The sequence below is a fragment of the Cygnus atratus genome, chromosome 28 (genome assembly GCF_013377495.2).
Source record: "Cygnus atratus isolate AKBS03 ecotype Queensland, Australia chromosome 28, CAtr_DNAZoo_HiC_assembly, whole genome shotgun sequence".
In the NCBI taxonomy this organism is placed as follows: domain Eukaryota; kingdom Metazoa; phylum Chordata; class Aves; order Anseriformes; family Anatidae; genus Cygnus; species Cygnus atratus.
The window spans coordinates 222,085-241,059 of NC_066389.1; the positions used below are offsets into that span (position 1 = coordinate 222,085).

The 18,975-nt window shown below is 42.0% G+C and overlaps 3 protein-coding genes and 1 non-coding gene across 7 annotated transcripts in view; all 4 read left to right on the plus strand.

Annotated features, from left to right (window-relative positions):
* RUSC1 (RUN and SH3 domain containing 1) overlaps positions 1-264 on the plus strand; it is a 6,872-nt gene extending 6,608 nt beyond the window's left edge. The window contains exon 9 of the mRNA XM_050715821.1: positions 130-264. Coding sequence (XP_050571778.1) covers positions 130-264 — 135 coding nt within the window. The remainder of the gene's footprint in view (positions 1-129) is intronic.
* A 474-nt stretch (positions 265-738) lies between these two features.
* KHDC4 (KH domain containing 4, pre-mRNA splicing factor) lies at positions 739-12,667 on the plus strand. Of its 4 annotated transcripts, none has more exons than XM_035567441.2 (14): positions 739-830; positions 982-1,219; positions 2,599-2,727; positions 3,077-3,156; positions 3,763-3,815; positions 4,354-4,517; positions 4,899-5,110; positions 5,702-5,762; positions 6,544-6,601; positions 6,815-7,068; positions 7,554-7,709; positions 8,676-8,788; positions 10,180-10,271; positions 11,259-12,667. In XM_035567441.2, exons 1-14 carry the CDS (start codon positions 739-741, stop codon positions 11,456-11,458), a joined length of 1,902 nt encoding a protein of 633 aa, XP_035423334.2. In that variant the 3' UTR covers positions 11,459-12,667. The 4 variants fall into 4 exon arrangements, 2 of the variants coding, with proteins under 2 accessions (XP_035423334.2, XP_050571873.1); XR_007709186.1 differs by having other exon boundaries at positions 741-830; positions 8,704-8,788; positions 11,259-11,315; XR_007709187.1 differs by having other exon boundaries at positions 741-830; positions 2,605-2,727; positions 8,704-8,788; positions 11,259-11,315.
* On the plus strand, positions 4,646-4,774 carry LOC118258645 (small Cajal body-specific RNA 4). The gene has a single exon (XR_004781863.1). It is a non-coding gene; the product is annotated as a small Cajal body-specific RNA 4 (non-coding RNA).
* Positions 12,668-12,769: 102 nt separating the features above from the next.
* RIT1 (Ras like without CAAX 1) lies at positions 12,770-16,804 on the plus strand. Its single transcript, XM_035567515.2, has 6 exons — positions 12,770-12,920; positions 12,997-13,118; positions 13,543-13,599; positions 14,398-14,471; positions 14,953-15,144; positions 16,236-16,804. Exons 2-6 carry the CDS (start codon positions 13,025-13,027, stop codon positions 16,464-16,466), a joined length of 648 nt encoding a protein of 215 aa, XP_035423408.1. The 5' UTR covers positions 12,770-12,920; positions 12,997-13,024; the 3' UTR covers positions 16,467-16,804.
* The last annotated feature ends 2,171 nt before the right edge of the window (positions 16,805-18,975 follow it).

Consider the following 18,975-nt stretch of genomic DNA (forward strand, 5'->3'; position numbering starts at 1 on the left):
TTCAAACAGGGAGAGTCTGGTCTTGCCATACAGGGAGCAAAAACGAATGCAACATCTGGAGCATGGAGCAAACCTCCTTGCTTTCCGTTTAAAGACAAACTTTGGATACCGTTTTCTCCAATGGTATAGTTTGAAACCCTGCTCCAAAACCACTTCTGGCTTGACATTAGTCAAACCATCAGTCATATCCTCGCTGCTTCTGTTAGTACTTTAACAACAGATGAGCTTCTTACAAAACCTAGTGTTGAGATCGCATTGGTATAATGGTTTTGGAGGGGACTTCCCGCTCTGAGGCTTTTCTGATGGGAAGATAGATGGGAAGGGTGTCTGGGCCTGCCACCAATCCCAGGTGTATGACAGTGCTGAGAAACAGCCATCAGGCAGTCAGAGAACAGCATCAAGACACGTGTGTCCTGCCTCTTATCAAGGTGTTGGCTCCCTGCCCTGAAAGAGCAGCTGGAACAAAACATCAGCTGTTATGCTCACTAAGGACGGTCCACTGGGGACTACTGGGGAAATATGGCGCACTGGGGACCCTGGAGCAGACCCCGGCCCGTTCCTCTTCGCCTGCCCCGTGCTGCCTCCCCCCGGCCCCTGTGCTCCGTGCAGGGCTCGCTCCGCCCGCCGAGCCCCCGGCCGCGGGGGAGGGAGGGGCCGGAGGGGAGGCAGCGAGCGCGCCACCGCTGTTGCCATGGCAGCGCCCGGAAGGGGCCTTGCAGGCTCGCTGGGAGGCCGGAAATGACGCCGCGGCTCGCGCGGAGGCGGTGGAGCCGGGCCGGAGCCATGTCGGCGGGAGGTGCCGGGCAGCGCGACGCTGGGGCCGCCGGCGGGTGAGGTTGGGGCCGCCGGGGCGGGGCCCGGGGCGGGCGGCCCGCCCGCGGGCAGGGGCTTCGGCGCGGCGGCTGCCAGGCGCGGCGGCTCGGGCGCTGGAGCTCCCGGGAGGCCGCGGCCGGCGGGGACTGAGGCCTTTCCGTTTTGTAGGCGTCGCAGCAAGTGGGACCAGCCCGGCCCGGCCCCCGCCTTCCTCCTCCCCGGCACGGCCCCGCTGCCCGGGCGCCCCTTTCCTGGCGGCGGGGATGGCGGGCCCGCCGCGGCCGGTTCCGAGAGCTCTGCGGCTCCATCCGGGGCGCTGGATGCCGCCGCCGCCGTGGCAGCGAAAATCAACGCGATGTTAATGGCCAAGGGGAAGCTGAAGCCGGCGCCCAGCACGGCGGACAAGGTGGGTGAGCGGGGGGGCGGCAGGAGCCGCTGGGACCCCCTGGGCCGGCGGGAGAGCGAGGGCAGGTGTCACGTCCCTTATTTGCAGCCCCACGGGTGGTATTTTTCGAAATGTCCGTCAACGAGCCAGAGAACGGATGGGGGTTTCGTTCTTGGAGTAGGGCGTAACAAAAACAACTGGAAAAGTTTTCTTGGTGTTTGCAGAAGAACGGAAAACTGGCATAGCTGTAAGTCCTCCTCCACAAGTCTTAACCAAAGTGATTCTTGGTAAGAAGATAAATACTTCTGAACTATTTTCTAATAGTACAGCTGTCTTGCGTATAAAACAATTTAAAACATGGAAACCAAATTACTGTCGTGGTTAGACAAGCTATCAGTAGGAGCATATGTCCATGTTCTAAATAAAGAAAGTGTAACTTAAAGCTGGTTTTTCAGTTCTACCAACGGGAACAATTCTGCTCTTCTGCATGTTATTAGGCTACATTAGAGCTGAGTTTAAAAGACTACTTCAAGTTTCCCTCCTAGTTGGCTCAAATATGAGGTTAACAAGAACAGTATGATTTCACAGTGTATCTTATCTTTTCTTGACATCCGTAGTGTTGGTGAGACTGCCAGTTATTTTTTAAGGGTTGCCTTATGAAGTGGTATCAAAATGAATACTTGTTTTGTCATGGAATCATTTGTAGATAATGAGAAAGAGAGTGGCAAATGTGCCCTGCTGTGTAGTCACCACAAATGGTTCATGTTGGTCGTGTATCTGAAATGGCGATTACACCCCTTTTAACACGTAAGGTTTAGTAGCAAGTAAGTCTCCGGGAGCGGAGGCGCAGGGGCTGGTCTCTTCTCTCTGGTGACAGCAACTGGACACGAGGGAATGGCATGGAGCTGTGACAGAGGAGGTTTGGGTTGGATGTTAGGAGATGGTTCTTTACTGAGAGGCTGTTTGGGCACTGGAACAGGCTCTTCAGGGACATGGTCATGGCACTGAGGCTACTGGAGTTCAAGAAGCGTTTGAACACTGCTCTCAGACTGATGGTCTGATTTTTGGGTCATCCTGTGTGGAACCAAGAGTGTGTTCCTTGTGTGTCCCTTCTAATATTTAGTAACTAATTATTAAAGTAACTAATTGTTAAAACATCCTGAGCATAGAACTAATAATGTTTTTTTATTTGAGGTTGAGGTTGTACAGAAGTGAATTAGTAAGTAGTAGGTAGGTATAATGTACTTTCTGTTAATATTTGTAAAGCTTTTGGGTCCAACAGCTAAAGGGGGAGAATGTGAAAGGTATTCACCTCCCTAGATTGCTAGGGTCGATGTGTATGTTACGTCGTTTTTCTCAGCTTTCCAACCACTGGTCTGTTGCAATGGTTGTCTTTGAAGCTGCAGGCTCTGGGAAAAGGTCCGGCTACAAGTAAAAGCAAAGATGACCTTGTGGTGGCAGAGGTAGAAATCAACGACGTGCCCCTCACATGCAGAAACCTGCTGACAAGAGGACAGACTCAGGATGAGGTATGTTCAGGAGCTCCTGCTGATTTGTTAGGCTTGGCAGCTCAATGGTTGTACCTTTTTTGTATGGTTAAAAAACCTTGCAATAAACTATATTCAGTGGTTGTTTTCTGTCTTTACAAAACTTACCGTGTTTTCTAAGACACTTCTTGAGTAGTTTATTGATTTGTTCAATAAGGTGTCATATCACGAGGTAAGGTAGCATAGCCAGTATCCTTTAGCAGGCACCAGTTGTTCTCTTAGCACTTCAGTAATGATTTCTGTTCTCTTTATACAACAGCTTAGCTTAAACTACTTTAATGTTTGTATGCTTTATTATTGGTAAACTTGATGCTTTTTTAATTGCTTGTAGATAAGTCGACTGAGTGGAGCAGCTGTCTCTACTCGAGGGAGATTCATGACTGCAGAAGAGAAAGCAAAAGTGGGACCTGGGTTTGTATTTTTCTGCCCCTTTTTTTTGTAATTGGCTGGTTAATAATGAGGTTTTCTTGTTTTTCGTGAGCAGCGTCATGTTGGTGTGATAGTAAATTGACTATTGAATATTTCAAATGTGTTTATCGTTATGATAATACTGACTGCATAGCTGCTTTCGTTCCTGCTTAGAACTGATAAGGTGAAATAAAAAAAAAAAAGTGACAGATCAGAGTGTGCTGAAGTTCTTCTGTTTGAACCCTATACTAGATTTCTTGAGCACTTTGTCAAGAATGGGACCCTTCCAATTCTGAAGCGAGCTAATATTTTGTAGACTCGGTGCTTTTAATTGTCCTTTCATGTGGACAAGCAAGTTAGAGTTTTCAACAGAGTAACTTTTATAAGTTGTCATGTAATTAACTTCTGAATCTTTGTAGTTTCTAGCGCAAAGCTTTGCTTACTGAGTGCTGTGATATTAAATGTGAACGGATTATTTTTCTATTTCATGTCTTTTGCAAGATTTTGAGGAAGAATTCATATAGCCAGATGACTGTAATAGAATTAGATTGAATCCATTACTGTATGTGCTCTGTGGATTTAATAGAGTGTTTGACATTTCCTTCCTAGAGATCGTCCTTTGTATCTTCATGTCCAGGGTCAGACAAGGGAATTGGTTGACAGTAAGTGTGCAAAGCATTCTGTTTTTATCTAATTATTTGCAATATGTTAAGACAGTCTTAATTAGTCTAGTAGTAATAGGTTTTGTTATGACTGGTACGGATTTGTGCCATAAATAATGTCAGTGCTAATCATTGATGTTAGTTTTGAGCAGAGACTATCTGAAGTACTGTGTCCTGTAAGTCATGGAACTAAAAGCTTTGATTTACTACGAGAAAGCGCAGTATGTGCTTTGATTACTGCAGCTGGTGTTGCTTTCAAAATTAATTTCTGTGGATGGATGGTGTGTGTGCGTGTGGTAGGCAGGGGATGTGGTTTTGCTTTTTAAACTCAGTTGCCTGAATTTCTTTTTTCTATAGTTAGGCATGAAGGGAATCTCTTATGTGTTGACGTGTTGAGTCTAGTCTGCTGTAGTTACCAAGAAGATCAGTGTTTGGGTGGCTATCCCACTAGTATAAATTCTTCTTGTGAAGAGAACTAAGATCTCTTAGTAATTTCCCTCTACTGAAATACAAATATATTTCATATCCTGTCAAATAGGAGCTGTTAACCGTATTAAAGAGATTATTACTAATGGAGTAGTGAAAGCTGCCACAGGTTCTAGTCCAACATTCAATGGAGCTACAGTTACTGTCTACCACCAGCCGGCCCCCATTACTCAGTTGTCTCCAGCAGTTGGTCAAAAACCTCCGTTCCAGTCAGGGGTGGGTAATTCATTTCTGTGTCTTTCATTAAATGTCATTGATTACAAAATTTGCCTATTGCAAAGTATAAATGTTGTGTTATTTACCGAGGGGGAAAAAAAAAAAAAAAAAACTTGCATGTTGTGAAATCTGGAGGACTAATCAGACTGAGTCTGAAGAGTGAGACTCAGGTGACAGTAATCTCCTAGAAGAAAAGGGATGGAGAGAGCAGTCCTACTTAAAGAAAAGCAAAGGGCCTACTGTGCCATCCAACACAAACTGTTCTGACTCACAGAAATAAGTTTTTTGGTCTCCAGTGAAATGAACTAAGAATCCAGTGAAATGAATGTAGAATCCTAATTCTAAGAGTGAAATAATAAGCCTTTACTGTTACATTTACAGATGCATTATGTTCAGGACAAATTATTTGTTGGTCTGGAACATGCTGTACCTACATTTAATGTGAAGGAGAAGGTGGAAGGGCCTGGTTGCTCCTACTTGCAGCATATTCAAATTGAAACAGGTGCCAAAGTCTTTCTTCGTGGGAAAGGCTCAGGTTGCATAGAACCAGCATCAGGCAGAGAAGCCTTTGAACCCATGTACATCTACATCAGGTATGAGGAGGCTTTTAAAAATAGAATAATAAAAAATCCCAATGACCACTTATGAATGTAGCTTAATTTTTTATTGTTGTGGGGAGTTCTTAGTCTCAAAGTCTTTAAGAAGATGACTTTAAGAATTACGTCTTAATTCTGTCCGATTAATGCAAATGAGACAAGTTTTATACTTCTATTTTAATAGAGATATCTATGAAGTGGTAAAGGTAAAGGAAGAAGGATCGTGCATAGCTTTTAACTATAATGTACTACTTTTACTGGGAAGACAGTAAACCTATGTTCTTCTTGGGCTTGGGTTGTGATGTTGAGCTTTAAGAGCTCAACAAAATGCATTGAGGAACAAGTCATTGCTCTTTGCATGTTTCTTTCAGTGTTTAGAGTACCCTGAATTTTCATCTAGAAAATAAATGTTCTTCACTGTTGTTCACAATTGTGCTAAAATAGCTGCAGAGGAACTAGAGTCCTGTTGTGGTGACTGATGGCTCTTTAGAGGGATAAGATTTGACAGCAGGTTGCTGATGAAAGAACTAGCTCCCAAATTTGGTGGTAATGTTTGTGCTTATGAGACTTTTTTGTATCTGTTTTCAGTCACCCAAAGCCAGAAGGTTTGGCAGCTGCTAAAAAGCTGTGTGAGAATCTGTTGCAAACCGTGAGTAGCATTTACAAATATGGGATTTCAGAGCCTGTCATAACTTTAGTATGTGCCTGGCTAACAAAGATTTTACTTTATGCTCTCAGCAAAACAGTATATTCTGACTTGCCATTAGTTTTATCCTCAGTGTGTGTGGAATTTCGACTGTGTACATAAAAAAAAGCAGGATTCTTTTGTTTGATTCCTGTAGCTTACCTTGCCTTAGCTTTAAATGTTGTCCAGAGGCACACAGCCCGCTTTCTTTCCTAGGGAGATTGTTGTCCTTGGCACCAAATGAGTTTTTAGAAAATTTCACAGTGTACACATATAACAAAACCTAAGAAATTTATTGATTTGTATGAATGCACCACCCCAAAATAAAGTAAAAGCCTGTCAGACAGTCTTCCTGTTTGTAGCCCGTACTCAAGTATCAATACTAAGTCTCTCTTGAAAAAATGCTTTAGATGCTTTGACTTAAGTATTTTGCATCTACTGAATTCATTTGCAATAGTACATTTCCTGTGAAAGGGTGTCCTGTGTTTTACATGAATTTGTCACAGAGACCTAGCAGTTTCTCGCCAGTAGTGGTTTGTTCTGCAGGATTTGCTGTTTTTTGGTCTGCGGGTTCTCAATTTTCTGTTTTTGTGTTTGGATTTTTGTTACGGCTTAGAGCATAGTGTGTTCTGTAATCAAAGTCCACTTACAGTTTTATGGTGATACATAGTTAAATGCCCTTTGCCTTCAGGAGAGTAATAAAGGAAATAGATGCTTATTTTCTAATCTTTGACATCCTTTGTAGGTTCATGCTGAATACTCTCGATTTGTGAATCAGATAACCACTGCAGTACCTTTAGCAGGTAAATGTTACGAAGTCTTTAGAGCTGCATTCTATGGAGCTGTACTTACAGCTAAGTTTTGTAGAATTTATTTACCTGTGGAAGTCTTTTGTGTTAACTTCTTTAATTGAGAAGCAGTCCAGCTTTTTATACTTGGTAACTAAATTCATTGTTTTTGTGACTGCTAGCTGAATTGAAGATGACCCTTTTGTTCCCTCTCCTCTCTCTCACCAGGCTTCGCGCAGCCTGCCGCTATAAATAGCGTACCTTCTCAGCCATCGTATTACCCTTCCAATGGATATCAGTCTGGTTATCCTGTCGTTCCCCCTCCTCAGCAACCAGTTCAGCCACCGTATGGTGTACCAGGCATAGTACCACCTGCTGTGCCATTGGCACCAGGAGTCTTAACAACACTACCTACAGGAGTTCCGCCTGTGCCGACACAATACCCAATATCTCAAGTACAGCCTCCAGCCAGCACTGGCCAGGTACTGCCACAGATGAACTGTTTGCCTTATAGCTGTCAGCTTCCTGAGCTGTTTCTTGCTAACAATAAAATACTTGAAGTACTTACAGATAGAGAATTCTTCCTTACGGTACGCATAGGCAATTTCTGCAGTTATTGCTTTGATGCTTCTGTCTAAGCAACAACGTTTTTGGTATGGCTGTTTTCATATTGTAACCACCTGTTAGCATAAAGGGTATCTGCAGGGATAGGTCACTTATGAAAAGCATTACCACAGGCTATGTAGGTACAGTGAGTTGCAGATAATGATTACTTTGAGGTGGGAGCATTCCATAAATCAAATGTTTGTTGTGAATTTAAATTGTAAATTTCCTTTTTGGCTCTCAAGTTCTGCAAAGAAAAATTAGTTGTGTTTTCTGATCCTATGCATGAAACTGTACATTGGGTTTATACTTCATACACATGTATTATCAAATTATCTTTTTTTTCCCAACTTCTGCATGCCAGAGTCCACTGAGTGCTCCTTTTCTTCCTGCTGCCCCAGTAAAAACAACTTTGCCGACTGGTACACAGCCACAAGTCCAACCCCATCCCCAAGGTCAAAAGAGGCGCTTCACTGAGGAACTACCAGATGAGAGAGAGTCAGGACTGCTGGGATATCAGGTGGAATAAAATCAGCAATTCTACTTAATTCAACAAAATAGAACTTGGCTAGAGAGGGATTGTTATTAGCGCAGTTTATTTAGGACCAGACAGGCAGGACCTTTGGCAGACAGTAATTGTTACAACACATTGAGACCATGCTACAGTTTCTTTGACTGGGTGCACTGTTCTCAGGCCGTCTTATTTAATTAATTGGCATCTGGCTTTCCAGATCTGCATTCTTTCATGAAGAATAGTAGTGCATTCAGGTCAAAGAGATGGCAATAGTGTTTTACTGGTTAATTTAAAGGGAGGTTATTTTTTTTCTTTGCTTTCTTTGTTGGGTCTCTTGGGCAGGCTTGTTTGAAGGGAGGGGAGGAAAGCAGGGTAATAACTTCCAGATTTTCCTATTTACCTTTCTTGCAGGTTGCACTTGAGAGGATTACAAGAAGCCTAGTTTTAAGAGATTGATTTTATTTATTTATTTTTAGATAGCAAATGTTACACAGTTGATTTTAATAAAAATAACTTCGAGTTTTTCTTCAGACTTGTATGTGAGAAAAGGGAATTTCTGGAAATGCTTCTGATGTATCCCTGCTCATAGGCAGAAACCCTTAATAAAAGCTTTGCCTAGAGAATATAAGGAACTGCCTACATATCAGACCTAATATTAGTATCTCAAGCAGAGTTTACTGTGGCTTGAGGCCTATACAGTATTCAGAATTGGCTGATTGAGGAGATAAGTCCTCATGAAGATGGACTAAGTGGTGAGGTCTTCTGTATTGGTGTTCAGATGTGTTTCTTACTACTTTACTCTCCTCAGTATTTTTAGGAGAAAGTATTTTGTTTAGCAGTGGTGATTAGTGGCTTCTTCTAGTAGTTGGCAATATACTCTGAAAAGTTGGGTTTCCTATCATTATCATTAAGGAGCTGTAGCTTATGTTGTAGTTGTAGATTTGCTAATGCCGTGTGTTTTTCTGCTCATAGCATGGACCCATTCATATGACTAATTTAGGTACAGGCTTCTCCAGTCAGAGCGAAATCGATGGAGCCGGATCGAAGCCAGCAAGTTCCTCAGGAAAGGAGAGAGAGAGGGACAGGTAAGTGGTGAAAGAAATACGATCAGACCTTTGCTAATTCTGATGGAAAGCTTATTCCAGACCTGTTTCTTCTGTGACTCTTCTGTGGTCTCTTCTGTGACTTGGCATTTTGCTTTTTTTGTTGGTTTTCATAGAATCATAGAATGGCTTGGGTTGGAGGGGACCTTAAAGGTAACCTAACTCCAACCCCCTGCCATAGGCTGCATACTAGATCAGGTTAGCCAAGGCCCCATCCAGCCTGGCCTTGAACACCTCCAGGGATGGGGCATCCACCACTTCTCTTAGCAGTCAGTTCCAGTGCCTCACTACCCTTACTGTGAAGAATTTTCTTCTAATGTCTAGACTAAATCTATCCTCTTTTAGTTTAAGACCATTCACCCGTGTCCTATCATTAGCTACCCAAGTAGAGAGTCCTTCTCCCTCCTTTTTATACAACCCCTTTAAGTATTGAAAGGCCTCAATGAGGTTTCCCCAGAGCCTTCTCTTCTCCAGGCTGAACATGCCCAGCTCTCTCAGCCTTTCTTCATAGGAGAGGTGTTCCAACCCTCTGATCATCTTTGTAGTCCTCCTCTGGACTCATTTTAACAGGTCCACATCTTTCTTCTGCTAGGGGCCCCAAACCTGGATGCAGTACTCTGCCTCAAGAGGGCAGAGTAGAGGGGGACAATCCCCTCCCTCGACCTGCTGGCCACTCCTCTTTTGATGTTTTGATGCAGCCCGGGACACAGCTGGCCTTCTGGGCTGCAAGCACGCACTGCTGGCTTATGTTGAGCTTTTCGTCCACCAGAACCCCCAAGTCCTTCTCAGCAGGGCTGCTCTTAATGAGTTCTTCTCCCAGTCTGTATTCCTGTCTGGGATGGCCCCAACCCAGTTGCAGCACCTTGCACTTGGACTGTTAAGTCTAAGGCAAACACAGCAAAGAGAGGGTGAAATATAAGACTTATGTTATTACTCATTTTCTGTGATTTCAAAAATAGCCTGTGGTTTTATAAGACCTAATGTATGAAAGAGCTGGTAATAAAATAAAAAAAAAGATAGTTCATCTGGAGAGCTGGTGGTATGCTTCCTGAATTCATTTAAGAAGCAATTTCATAAGAAGCATCATAAAACTTAAAAAGAAGAATAAAGCTATAAGTTTATCTTGCACATTGCACATTTTTGTCTCTTTAAGTTGCTTGGAGTGCTAAGATGCTCTAGGTGAAATGGAACCATCTGTTTGCTGTTACCCTTTATACATTCTTATCCATCCTGAATTTTAGAGGACAATGAATCTAATTAAAACTTAAACTCAGTCAAGGACTGCATTTTGAATTTGTTTGCTCTTACCTTTGTCTCTGCTTGCTCTTAATATATAAATAAATAATAATAAAGGCTTGCACTTGTTTAAATAGGCAGTTGATGCCTCCACCAGCTTTTCCAGTCACTGGGATGAAATCAGAATCTGAAGAAAGAAATGGTGTGGGGTCTTTACCAGGCAACCATGGTGAGTGCAGTGAATAAAATACACTTGTAAGTCAAGTTTGCGTTTCCAAACAAGTTTGCACTGGTCTTACTGCCCATTTAAATAAATTAGTGATTTTTTTGGCTGCTCTTCATACTGCGTTCAGTGAAAGGGATTTTAGAACATTGCCCTGTTCTAAAATCTCTTGTGTTCACTGTGACTATATACACAGATAATGCTTCTCATAAAACTTCAGTAAATACCTATATGAATGATGAGGGTGTGATTAAGTGAAGGCAGAGTTGACTGAGTTTTTTGACCCATCAGTCAGCTGAGGCATAGAATCTCATGGGATTGTTTTGTAACACAGATGTCATGTGGCTTTTCATTGTGAACAGCTATCTCTAGAAGCACTAAGGAGTATCAGAGGGAGTTATGGTTCAGGTGTGTATTTACAGACATGAGTTATGTCTACCTCATCTGCAAACAACAGAAGTGTTATTAGATTTCATCCTCTCATAGGGCTTTCATGCATCAAGTCTTTGCAACTTGGTAAAACACGTAATCACTTTAACTCTCCTAGTAGTTTAGTGCCTTCCATATCAGATCTGCAGGCACATCGTGTTAGTTTGTTTAACCTTAGTTTTTCTGCAGTATTGGTCCCAGAGATTGCTCTTCTGTTAGCTTTCTTTTGAACAAAATTTCTACTTTTCTTTACATATTTATCTCTTTAACGGTGAAATTGCCATCACTTAGACCCATTTGCTAACTTTACCTTTTTTGTGTGTTTGTTTCTTCTTTCTCTGTTCTCTTACATGGTTCTGATGGATCACTTGTGCTGTTGCTGGTGCTGTTTCGTGTGGCCTTCGACCTTGGATGACTGTTGGCCTTGTGACCTCAAAATGGTGTCCAACTAACAATTTACAATTAACATCTTTTTTTATTAACTTGTTTTGGGGCATTTTATCTCTCTTTATTTTTGTTTTTCCTTCTTGGGGGCTGGGGGGTTGTTTTGTTTTCCCTTCCTAGATCATCAAGCTAAGAAGATGAAAACTTCAGAAAAGGGCTTTGGATTAGTGGCATATGCTGGAGATTCATCAGATGAAGAGGAGGAACATGGTGGCCATAAAAATGCAAGTACTTTTTCACAGGGATGGAGTTTGGGTTACCAATACCCTTCCTCACAACAGCGAGCCAAACAACAGATGCCATTTTGGATGGCACCATAAAAGCTACAGAACAGTTTTCATTCATCCTCTTTTTTTTCCTCTAGCAATAATGCATGTATATTACGAAATGAACTTTGCAAATATACATTGTTTTTACATTTACAGAAGCTAAAGGTTCAGTATTCCCCCTTGAAAGGGCTCCGTTATTTTTAAAAATCCTTATTTCTGCAGTGGATTTGTCAACTCTGAAAAATATTTGAAATAGTATTTTGACAGGGCCAGTCCCTTAAAGAGTGGGGGAAGTACTGTAAAGGAAAACTAGGGAAGCCTGTTGGTCTGTTTCCCGTCTTTCCAGGATAACTTAAAAATGGAAAGTGTCAGTCACACTGACTTCATTATACATCTGTTGTTTGTATTTTATCTAGTGTTCCTGCTGTCAGCCTGTGTTTGCAGTCCCATTAAGACAATGGTGACTATGGATTCAATGTTTGGACTTTCAACAAAGGAAAGGAATATACAGTAGTTCAGAAAAACATGGATCACACTTCCTAAATTCATAATTTAATTTTACTTTAAGTGTCTCCTGTAACTCCACATTGTTTTTTTTCTTTGAAATGTGGTTTTACTAACTCCGCAACTTCTGGTTCTAGCCTAATGTTGGGGACGGGAGGGTGCTCAGGTCTTTAATTGGTTTATCTTGATGCTAATCCCCAGGTGGACTTGGTACTGTAACACCGGTACTTCATCTTCTCAAATTATCCCTGTGTATTTCATTCCATTCAGCGGTTCATATGGAACTACTTCCCATGAGCTTCTCCCAAACTTCTCTCAATCTCTTAATGCGTTCACTTATTTGATTTTACCCATTTTGTTCCATGGTGGTTTAACAAGGAAAAGAAATGCAGCAACTAGGCTTATACAGCGCCAGAGACCTGACCGCAACCGTTGCTCTTGCTTTGAAGAGCAGGAGTGGAGTCTGTGAATAAATGAATAAATGTCTGTTGTTTACGGGCATGAACTGCACCACAGGCTTTCTTGGCAGGGCAGGTCGTTGCAGGAGGAGCTCTTGTAATGAGAACATTGGTGTGTGGGGCAGCCAGGAGGTACCGGTCAGCTTTTGAAACAGCAGTAAAAAGTTTTAAAAATCAGAACGTGTGTCCCTGCTGCACACGGAACGACCGTGCTGGCTCACTTGTACAAACGTCGTCTTTCCTATGTCTTGTAAATAAGTAGAACCATACTTCCATTATAAATAAATGTATAAATATTCTGCTGCTTGCTGACTTTTTTGTTGAACCTCGCTGCCCTCGGCCTCCGCGGGGGGGGGGGCGGGTGAATTCTGTCAGGGGTGGGGGCGTGGCCAGGATGGGGAGAGGCGGGGCTGGGCTCTCGCGGAGGAGCAGGAGCCGCCATTTTGGTGTCGCTACCTTGGCGCGGAGCGCGGCCGGAGCTGGGGCCGGGCCGGGCGAAGGTCGCGGTCCCGGGCAGCGGCCGGGAGGATGCGGCGCGGAGGAGCCTGACGGTAAGGGGGACGCGAACGGGGCGGGGTGGGGTCGGGAGAGGGGCTGCCGGCGCTTACGCTCTTTTCTCCTCCTCAGGGGCGGCGGCTTCTTGGGCGCTGAGGAGATGGACGCTGGAGCCCGCCCGGGCGGCGGCACCCCGGGGCAGTCCCGCGAGTACAAGCTGGTGATGCTGGGCGCCGGCGGCGTCGGCAAGAGCGGTGCGTGCGGGGGCAGGGGCCGCGGAGAGGCCTGAAGCCCCGTGGCCTGCTCGGCCCCGGCGCCGTCCTCGCGGGCCGGGTTCGTGTGCTGCCCGCCCGGGGCGGGAGGGAGCGCGGCGTGTCGTTGCTTTCCGTGCCCTGGAAAAAAACAAACAAACAAAAACAAAGCTTCCAGCTTTGTTTCTGAACCCTCTAAAGCCGCGTTTGTTGAGGATGAGAGCGTAGTTCTCCACGTTTCTGCGTCGTTTAATCTGTTTGGTTCTTGCTAGTCTTGCGTTGTTTTTTCTCTGTCAGTTTTATCTTCTAGCTGTTAGTTGAATAACATCAGGTAAATAACACGCACAGATGTGTTGTGAAGTGAATGCCGAAATGGCAGGTATTTACCAGACTTATGTGACTGTAAGCCTCCAATTTTTGTTTCCAGCCATGACTATGCAGTTCATCAGTCACCGATTTCCGGAGGATCACGATCCCACAATTGGTATGAAAAATCGCTTTTCTCTTTCCTCTTTGCTGTTCACTCCATCTCCTAGGAGACTGAGGTGCTGTCGAGTCCATTTCTTTAAAGTGTTTGATTTAAAGGAGCATGTGAACTTGGCTGTAAATTGAGGAATCAGGTCCCTTAGTTTACTAATTTACAGTGTTAAAAGTTTTGAGGCTACCGTAAGGACTGGGATACATATCCCGAGTTTTCTCTCTTGAAAGTTTTTCCCATCATGTACTCGTTTATTTGGGCCACATGCTACCTTGTATTTGTATGTTGACAAACAAGAATAAGAAAATTCTGAGGGGTGATTGCTAGTTTTCTGTTCAAAAAATCTAATCTAATCTGATGCAGATCAGTTACTGTTAATTTGTCAGGTCAAACTGTGCTTTTTGGTTTGGAAATTTCACATTAACAGGGGTGAAGTGCTTCAGAGCTTAATATATTATGTACAGTGATGCTGAAGGGCTTGGAATACCTCTGCTCAGGTTGTTCAGGGAGACTATGGACTCTGTCCTTGGAAATATTCAGAAGCCACCTGGATGTGATCCTGATGCCAAGTGGCTCTGGGTGAGCATGTTTCAGCAGGGTTTGGACCAGATGGACCCAGCTGAGAAGATCCTAAATCACAAAGCAGTCAAATTTTAATTTGTTGTTAAATGAAGATCTGGCTAATTTACTGTTATAATGTTAACAGCTTACGTGGTTCTTGTGTAACATTCTGTGTAGTGATGACTAATGTATATTGCAATTGTACTCCAACTTTGTTTTTTCTGATGTGCCATGAATTCACAGAGGATGCTTATAAAATACGAATACGCATTGATGATGAACCTGCTAATCTGGATATCTTAGACACGGCGGGGCAGGTATGTAAGCACTAATAAGTGAGTGGGAGGGTGTTAGAAGTCTGTAATGATCAGTTACAGAAATCCTGTAAGAGTATCCCTGTCTTTTCTTCCAAATTGTTTTTAGAGCTGTCATAGTTCTTCTAAGTATTGTATTGTTTATAGCATCTGTATCATTTTATGATTTTATGGTATTTTCAGGCATCCCAGGCAGTACTATTTTCATATACTGTTTTCTCCATTGCATCTTGCTATTCATGCTCAGCAAGTGATATATATTGGCTGAAAAAAATACGCATTTGCATAATTTCTATAGCAAGGGAAGTTTGGTATTAATCCAATAGTATCTCGTCCTGTATGTAACAGGACGAGAATATAGATGACCCGTTTGCTAATAGAGTTTTTATGCAGCTGTTTTTGGAATACATACTTCGTTTCCCGTTTTAAGCAAATTGGAAAGTTGTCATATTTGTGCAATTGAAATGTAATTGTCTGTTTCTAGGCAGAGTTTACGGCCATGAGAGACCAGTACATGAGGGCTGGCGAGGGATTTATCATCTGTTATTCAATCACAGACCGACGAAGTTTCCATGAAGTGCGTGAATTCAAACAGCTTATCTATCGCGTTCGGCGCACTGATGACACTCCTGTGGTCCTGGTGGGAAATAAATCTGATCTGACACAGCTGCGGCAGGTAAATGGCTAAGAAATAGGCCCTCAATTACATTTCTCCTGTAAAGTGCAGTAATAAAAGAGGTCAGATTCCCTTTCTCAATTTTTTTCTGCATGTTTACTATACAAGTTGAACATTAGAGAAGTACATATTCAACCTGGTACGTGTTGAATAACCAAATGCATATAGCAATCACAAAGGTAAAGTTTTCAGATTGATTCTTTGAGTTTCAACCTAGTTTTTTTTTCCAAACCTAGGTTGAAACTCAAAGGATCAATCTTTTTTAATTCCTGAAGAGCGATGCTGTTAATAGAGATACAGCATTCCATAAACCACTTGCAAATACCAGTACAAATTACAGATGCAAGTGTGATAAGAATGGAGGCATAATAATGGGGAACTTAGAATCTAAGAATGGACAGAAAGGAAAATGAGTTTCAGCTTAAGGAAATCGTATTGTCTGTGGGGAAAACAGTTTGAAGCAGAGCTTCACTGTGTGGAAGAGTAACATGAAAAACAATTTCCAGAAGTGCTGTTTCTACACCTGATTTTTTAGTGTGCGTTGTGGCAGGAAAATCATGGTAGTTAAGGTAGAACCCCCATGCTAAGAGGTGTAAAGCATAGGACAGGGAGTGGGTGCCTCTCTTTGTATGTCTTTGGCAAGAATGGTGTTCAGGAAAGGTTTTGTTCAGTTCCGGGAAATGATTTGACAAAAATAATAGATTTTAACCAAGAGAAGGAAATACCCTTAACTGAGCAAGCTGACAAATACTTGTGTTAGGGCTGAGAACTGCTCATATTAGGCAGTCCCCAATTAAGTTCCAAGAAAGGAATACTCCTTAGTTCCAAGAAAGGAATACTCCTTCAATGGTGGTGGTTGTTCTATAATGACCAGAAGCTGCTATGTCTGGAGAATCTCTTGCAGATGATTGCATTGCTTGAGAAGCGATGAGTGAAAAAGAAATGGTTTTGTAGAGAGAGATTTAGACATCAGTGGAAACGTGCTGTTAGGAAACTGGGAGAGGGTGCATGTAAAGTTCTGGGCTGAGCAGAGTAGGAAGAGGTAGACTTTATGGCTTTGCCTTTCTTGATAAGTATGAACTTTGTTTTAGGTCTCCAAAGAAGAAGGCTCTGCTTTAGCTCGAGAATTCAACTGCCCTTTTTTTGAAACTTCAGCTGCGTACCGTTATTATATTGATGATGTATTTCATGCTCTTGTGAGAGAAATCCGCAGGAAAGAAAAAGAAGCGGTAATGGCAATGGAAAAAAAATCCAAACCTAAAAGCAGCATGTGGAAAAGACTGAAGTCACCATTTAGAAGGAAGAAGGATTCAGTCACTTGAACGGAGATAATTCCTCTGCAGAATAAAACCTGTGAACGGCCATTTGTAACCGAAGTGGTTTAGTGACATTTCGACAGTATGTTTTAGACTGACAGGACTTTTATGAGGGAGTGTGTAACTTTACCAATTATTTTTGTTTAAAATGGTATTCTCTTCATTTTGGATATTTAACTTAAGACACAGTAACAATTTTGTTGTCATTTTTTGACTGGATCCAGCAAATACTGTTTATACGTTGTTGGTTACAAATGCTGATAGGTTTACGACACTGCACTTTTTAATGTTTGTCTTTGGTCACTGCATACTGGAAGTTGAACTGTGTAAAAATATTGCTGAACTTCTACCCAGCCTAACTTAATTTTTTTTCCTAGTTGTTTGCACAACAAAATTTTGCTGCTCTCCAGAACAGTAACCCACATCATGAGAGAAGGCTTTCCGAGGTCATGCTGAGAAGTAGTTTACAAAGTGTATGTCATGACTATGTCCGGCTACGTATTGGTGGCAATGAAGGGAGATGTACTAGAGGGGGTTTGTTGTTGTTGTTTTCACTGAGAAGAATTTTTCTATCAAAAGTAATGTGGCATATCTTGTGCAAGTTTATCTGAGTTATCAGTTAAACCTCAGTGTGGTAGGTGGGATTCTAAACAAGTCAGAAAAAGCAAATTACGGTTCCTATGGCAGCTATAACTTGGCAACAGTGCATGAATATGTAGCATTTTCCTACTGTATATAGCATTTACTGTGTTGTCATAGCATGTGTAATTTAACGATGCTGTAGATGCTCTAGAAACTACAGCTTTGAATTTTCTGACTTGCTTTTTAAAATGACAGCTGTAATGGTGCAGTGGCTTATTTATTTACATTCAATTTTATATTATTATTTTAAAGGAGCCAGTATCATTGAGTAGAAGTCTTTAATGTAGTCATTTCAAATTATTCTATGATAACTACTTTGTAAAGGAAATGACTGAAACTGAGGTATCTGGGCCCAGAATTAATATCCCTAATGCTGGGAAGATTCTTCCAATACTGTCTTAAAAGTAGAACTAGTGATGCAGTAGAAGGAAGCAATTAGCTGGGCACGATGACATATTTATCTTGACAGATATTCACATCCCTGACCTTAAATATGCAAGAGGTCCAGTTAGTGCATGTACATGTGGTTTTTTATGCTCAGTAATCAATGATTCAGTTAAGAAAGTGCTCCTGAGGCAGATGCTCCGTGCATAACAGATCTTTTTTTGCTTTTGAGGTGATTTACATGTACATTGGTTATAGAATTTAAATCCAGAGCTGGTGTCACAGTGCTAAAAGGTCACTGGAGAGATGAATGTCTGGTGTTCATTTTTTAAATAGTACAGCAAATCATGATGAGATGACTCAGATGTGTTTAAAACACCTTTCTCAGAGACGTAAGTGCCTAGAATCTTTCAGCTTAGGAATGAAAGAGACTGTAGACTGTAGGTGTAGTATAGCTTCTGTTAATCTTTGATCATCCATGTCAGTAACTGTTAATCTTACTGACTAAAAATAAGATCTGTAACGTCAGTCTTAGTGTGCTGCATATGTGCAGTCAAAACTGAAAATGAAGTTGTTCAAATTTGTATGTAAAAGGATCTAGTACAAGTAAGGATAACAAATATAATCCTTTACACTTTCTTCTTTCTAAACTCTTTACTATTTAAGTTACCACTGGAAATTCTGTGCCTGGTGCTTTTAAGAATATTTGCTTTGTGTGGGATTAAAAACAAAGAAATTTATAATAAAAAATGGGGGGTGAGCATTTTTTTTATGTTTGTAGCTGAGCTAAATATCTAAATTGGTCTCTGTTTCTCACTTCCTTCCAAGACTCCAGTGTTACGATACGCTAGTAATCATTGCACGTAACGCCGATTGAAAAAGAGACTGAGAATGATCAGGATTGTTGGGAATGTAAGACCTCTTTTAAATTAAGTGTGTGAGCAGTTGTGCATATCTTTTCAGTAGCTACTGGTTTAGAACTTAAAGCCCTATTATTCATTCATTGTCAGAATAAATAAATGCTGTCTATAACGCTTAAATTAAAAATCCTAGGAAAACCATTCGGCAGAGAATTTGGGGAGGAGGGGAGTGACAACTAAGATGTTGCTCTAGAAGCAGTTGCTGACTCTGTTGTCGTAACAATTTCTTCAAACCAGACTTCTGGGACTGCTAAGCAGGGGCCTGATTGTGATTACAAGTTTTCCCTGTGCTTTTCCTTAATTCAGTAATTTAACATAAGTATTAGTCAGCTTCCTACATTCAAAGTTTTCAGATAGCATGCAAAGTTAACCTGCCAGCAGTACTGAAAGCTATATGGGACTAATATTTCACCTTAATGTAACTGATGTCTGTGCCTTACCTGATTCCTTCAATGCAATTCAAGTGTTTACTAATGCCTTTTGTGAGCCTGTTGCTTATAGAACTATTAAATCAGAACAGCAGCAAGCACTTTTTTACAGTATTATTCAAACAGAGTTTTATTTTTGTC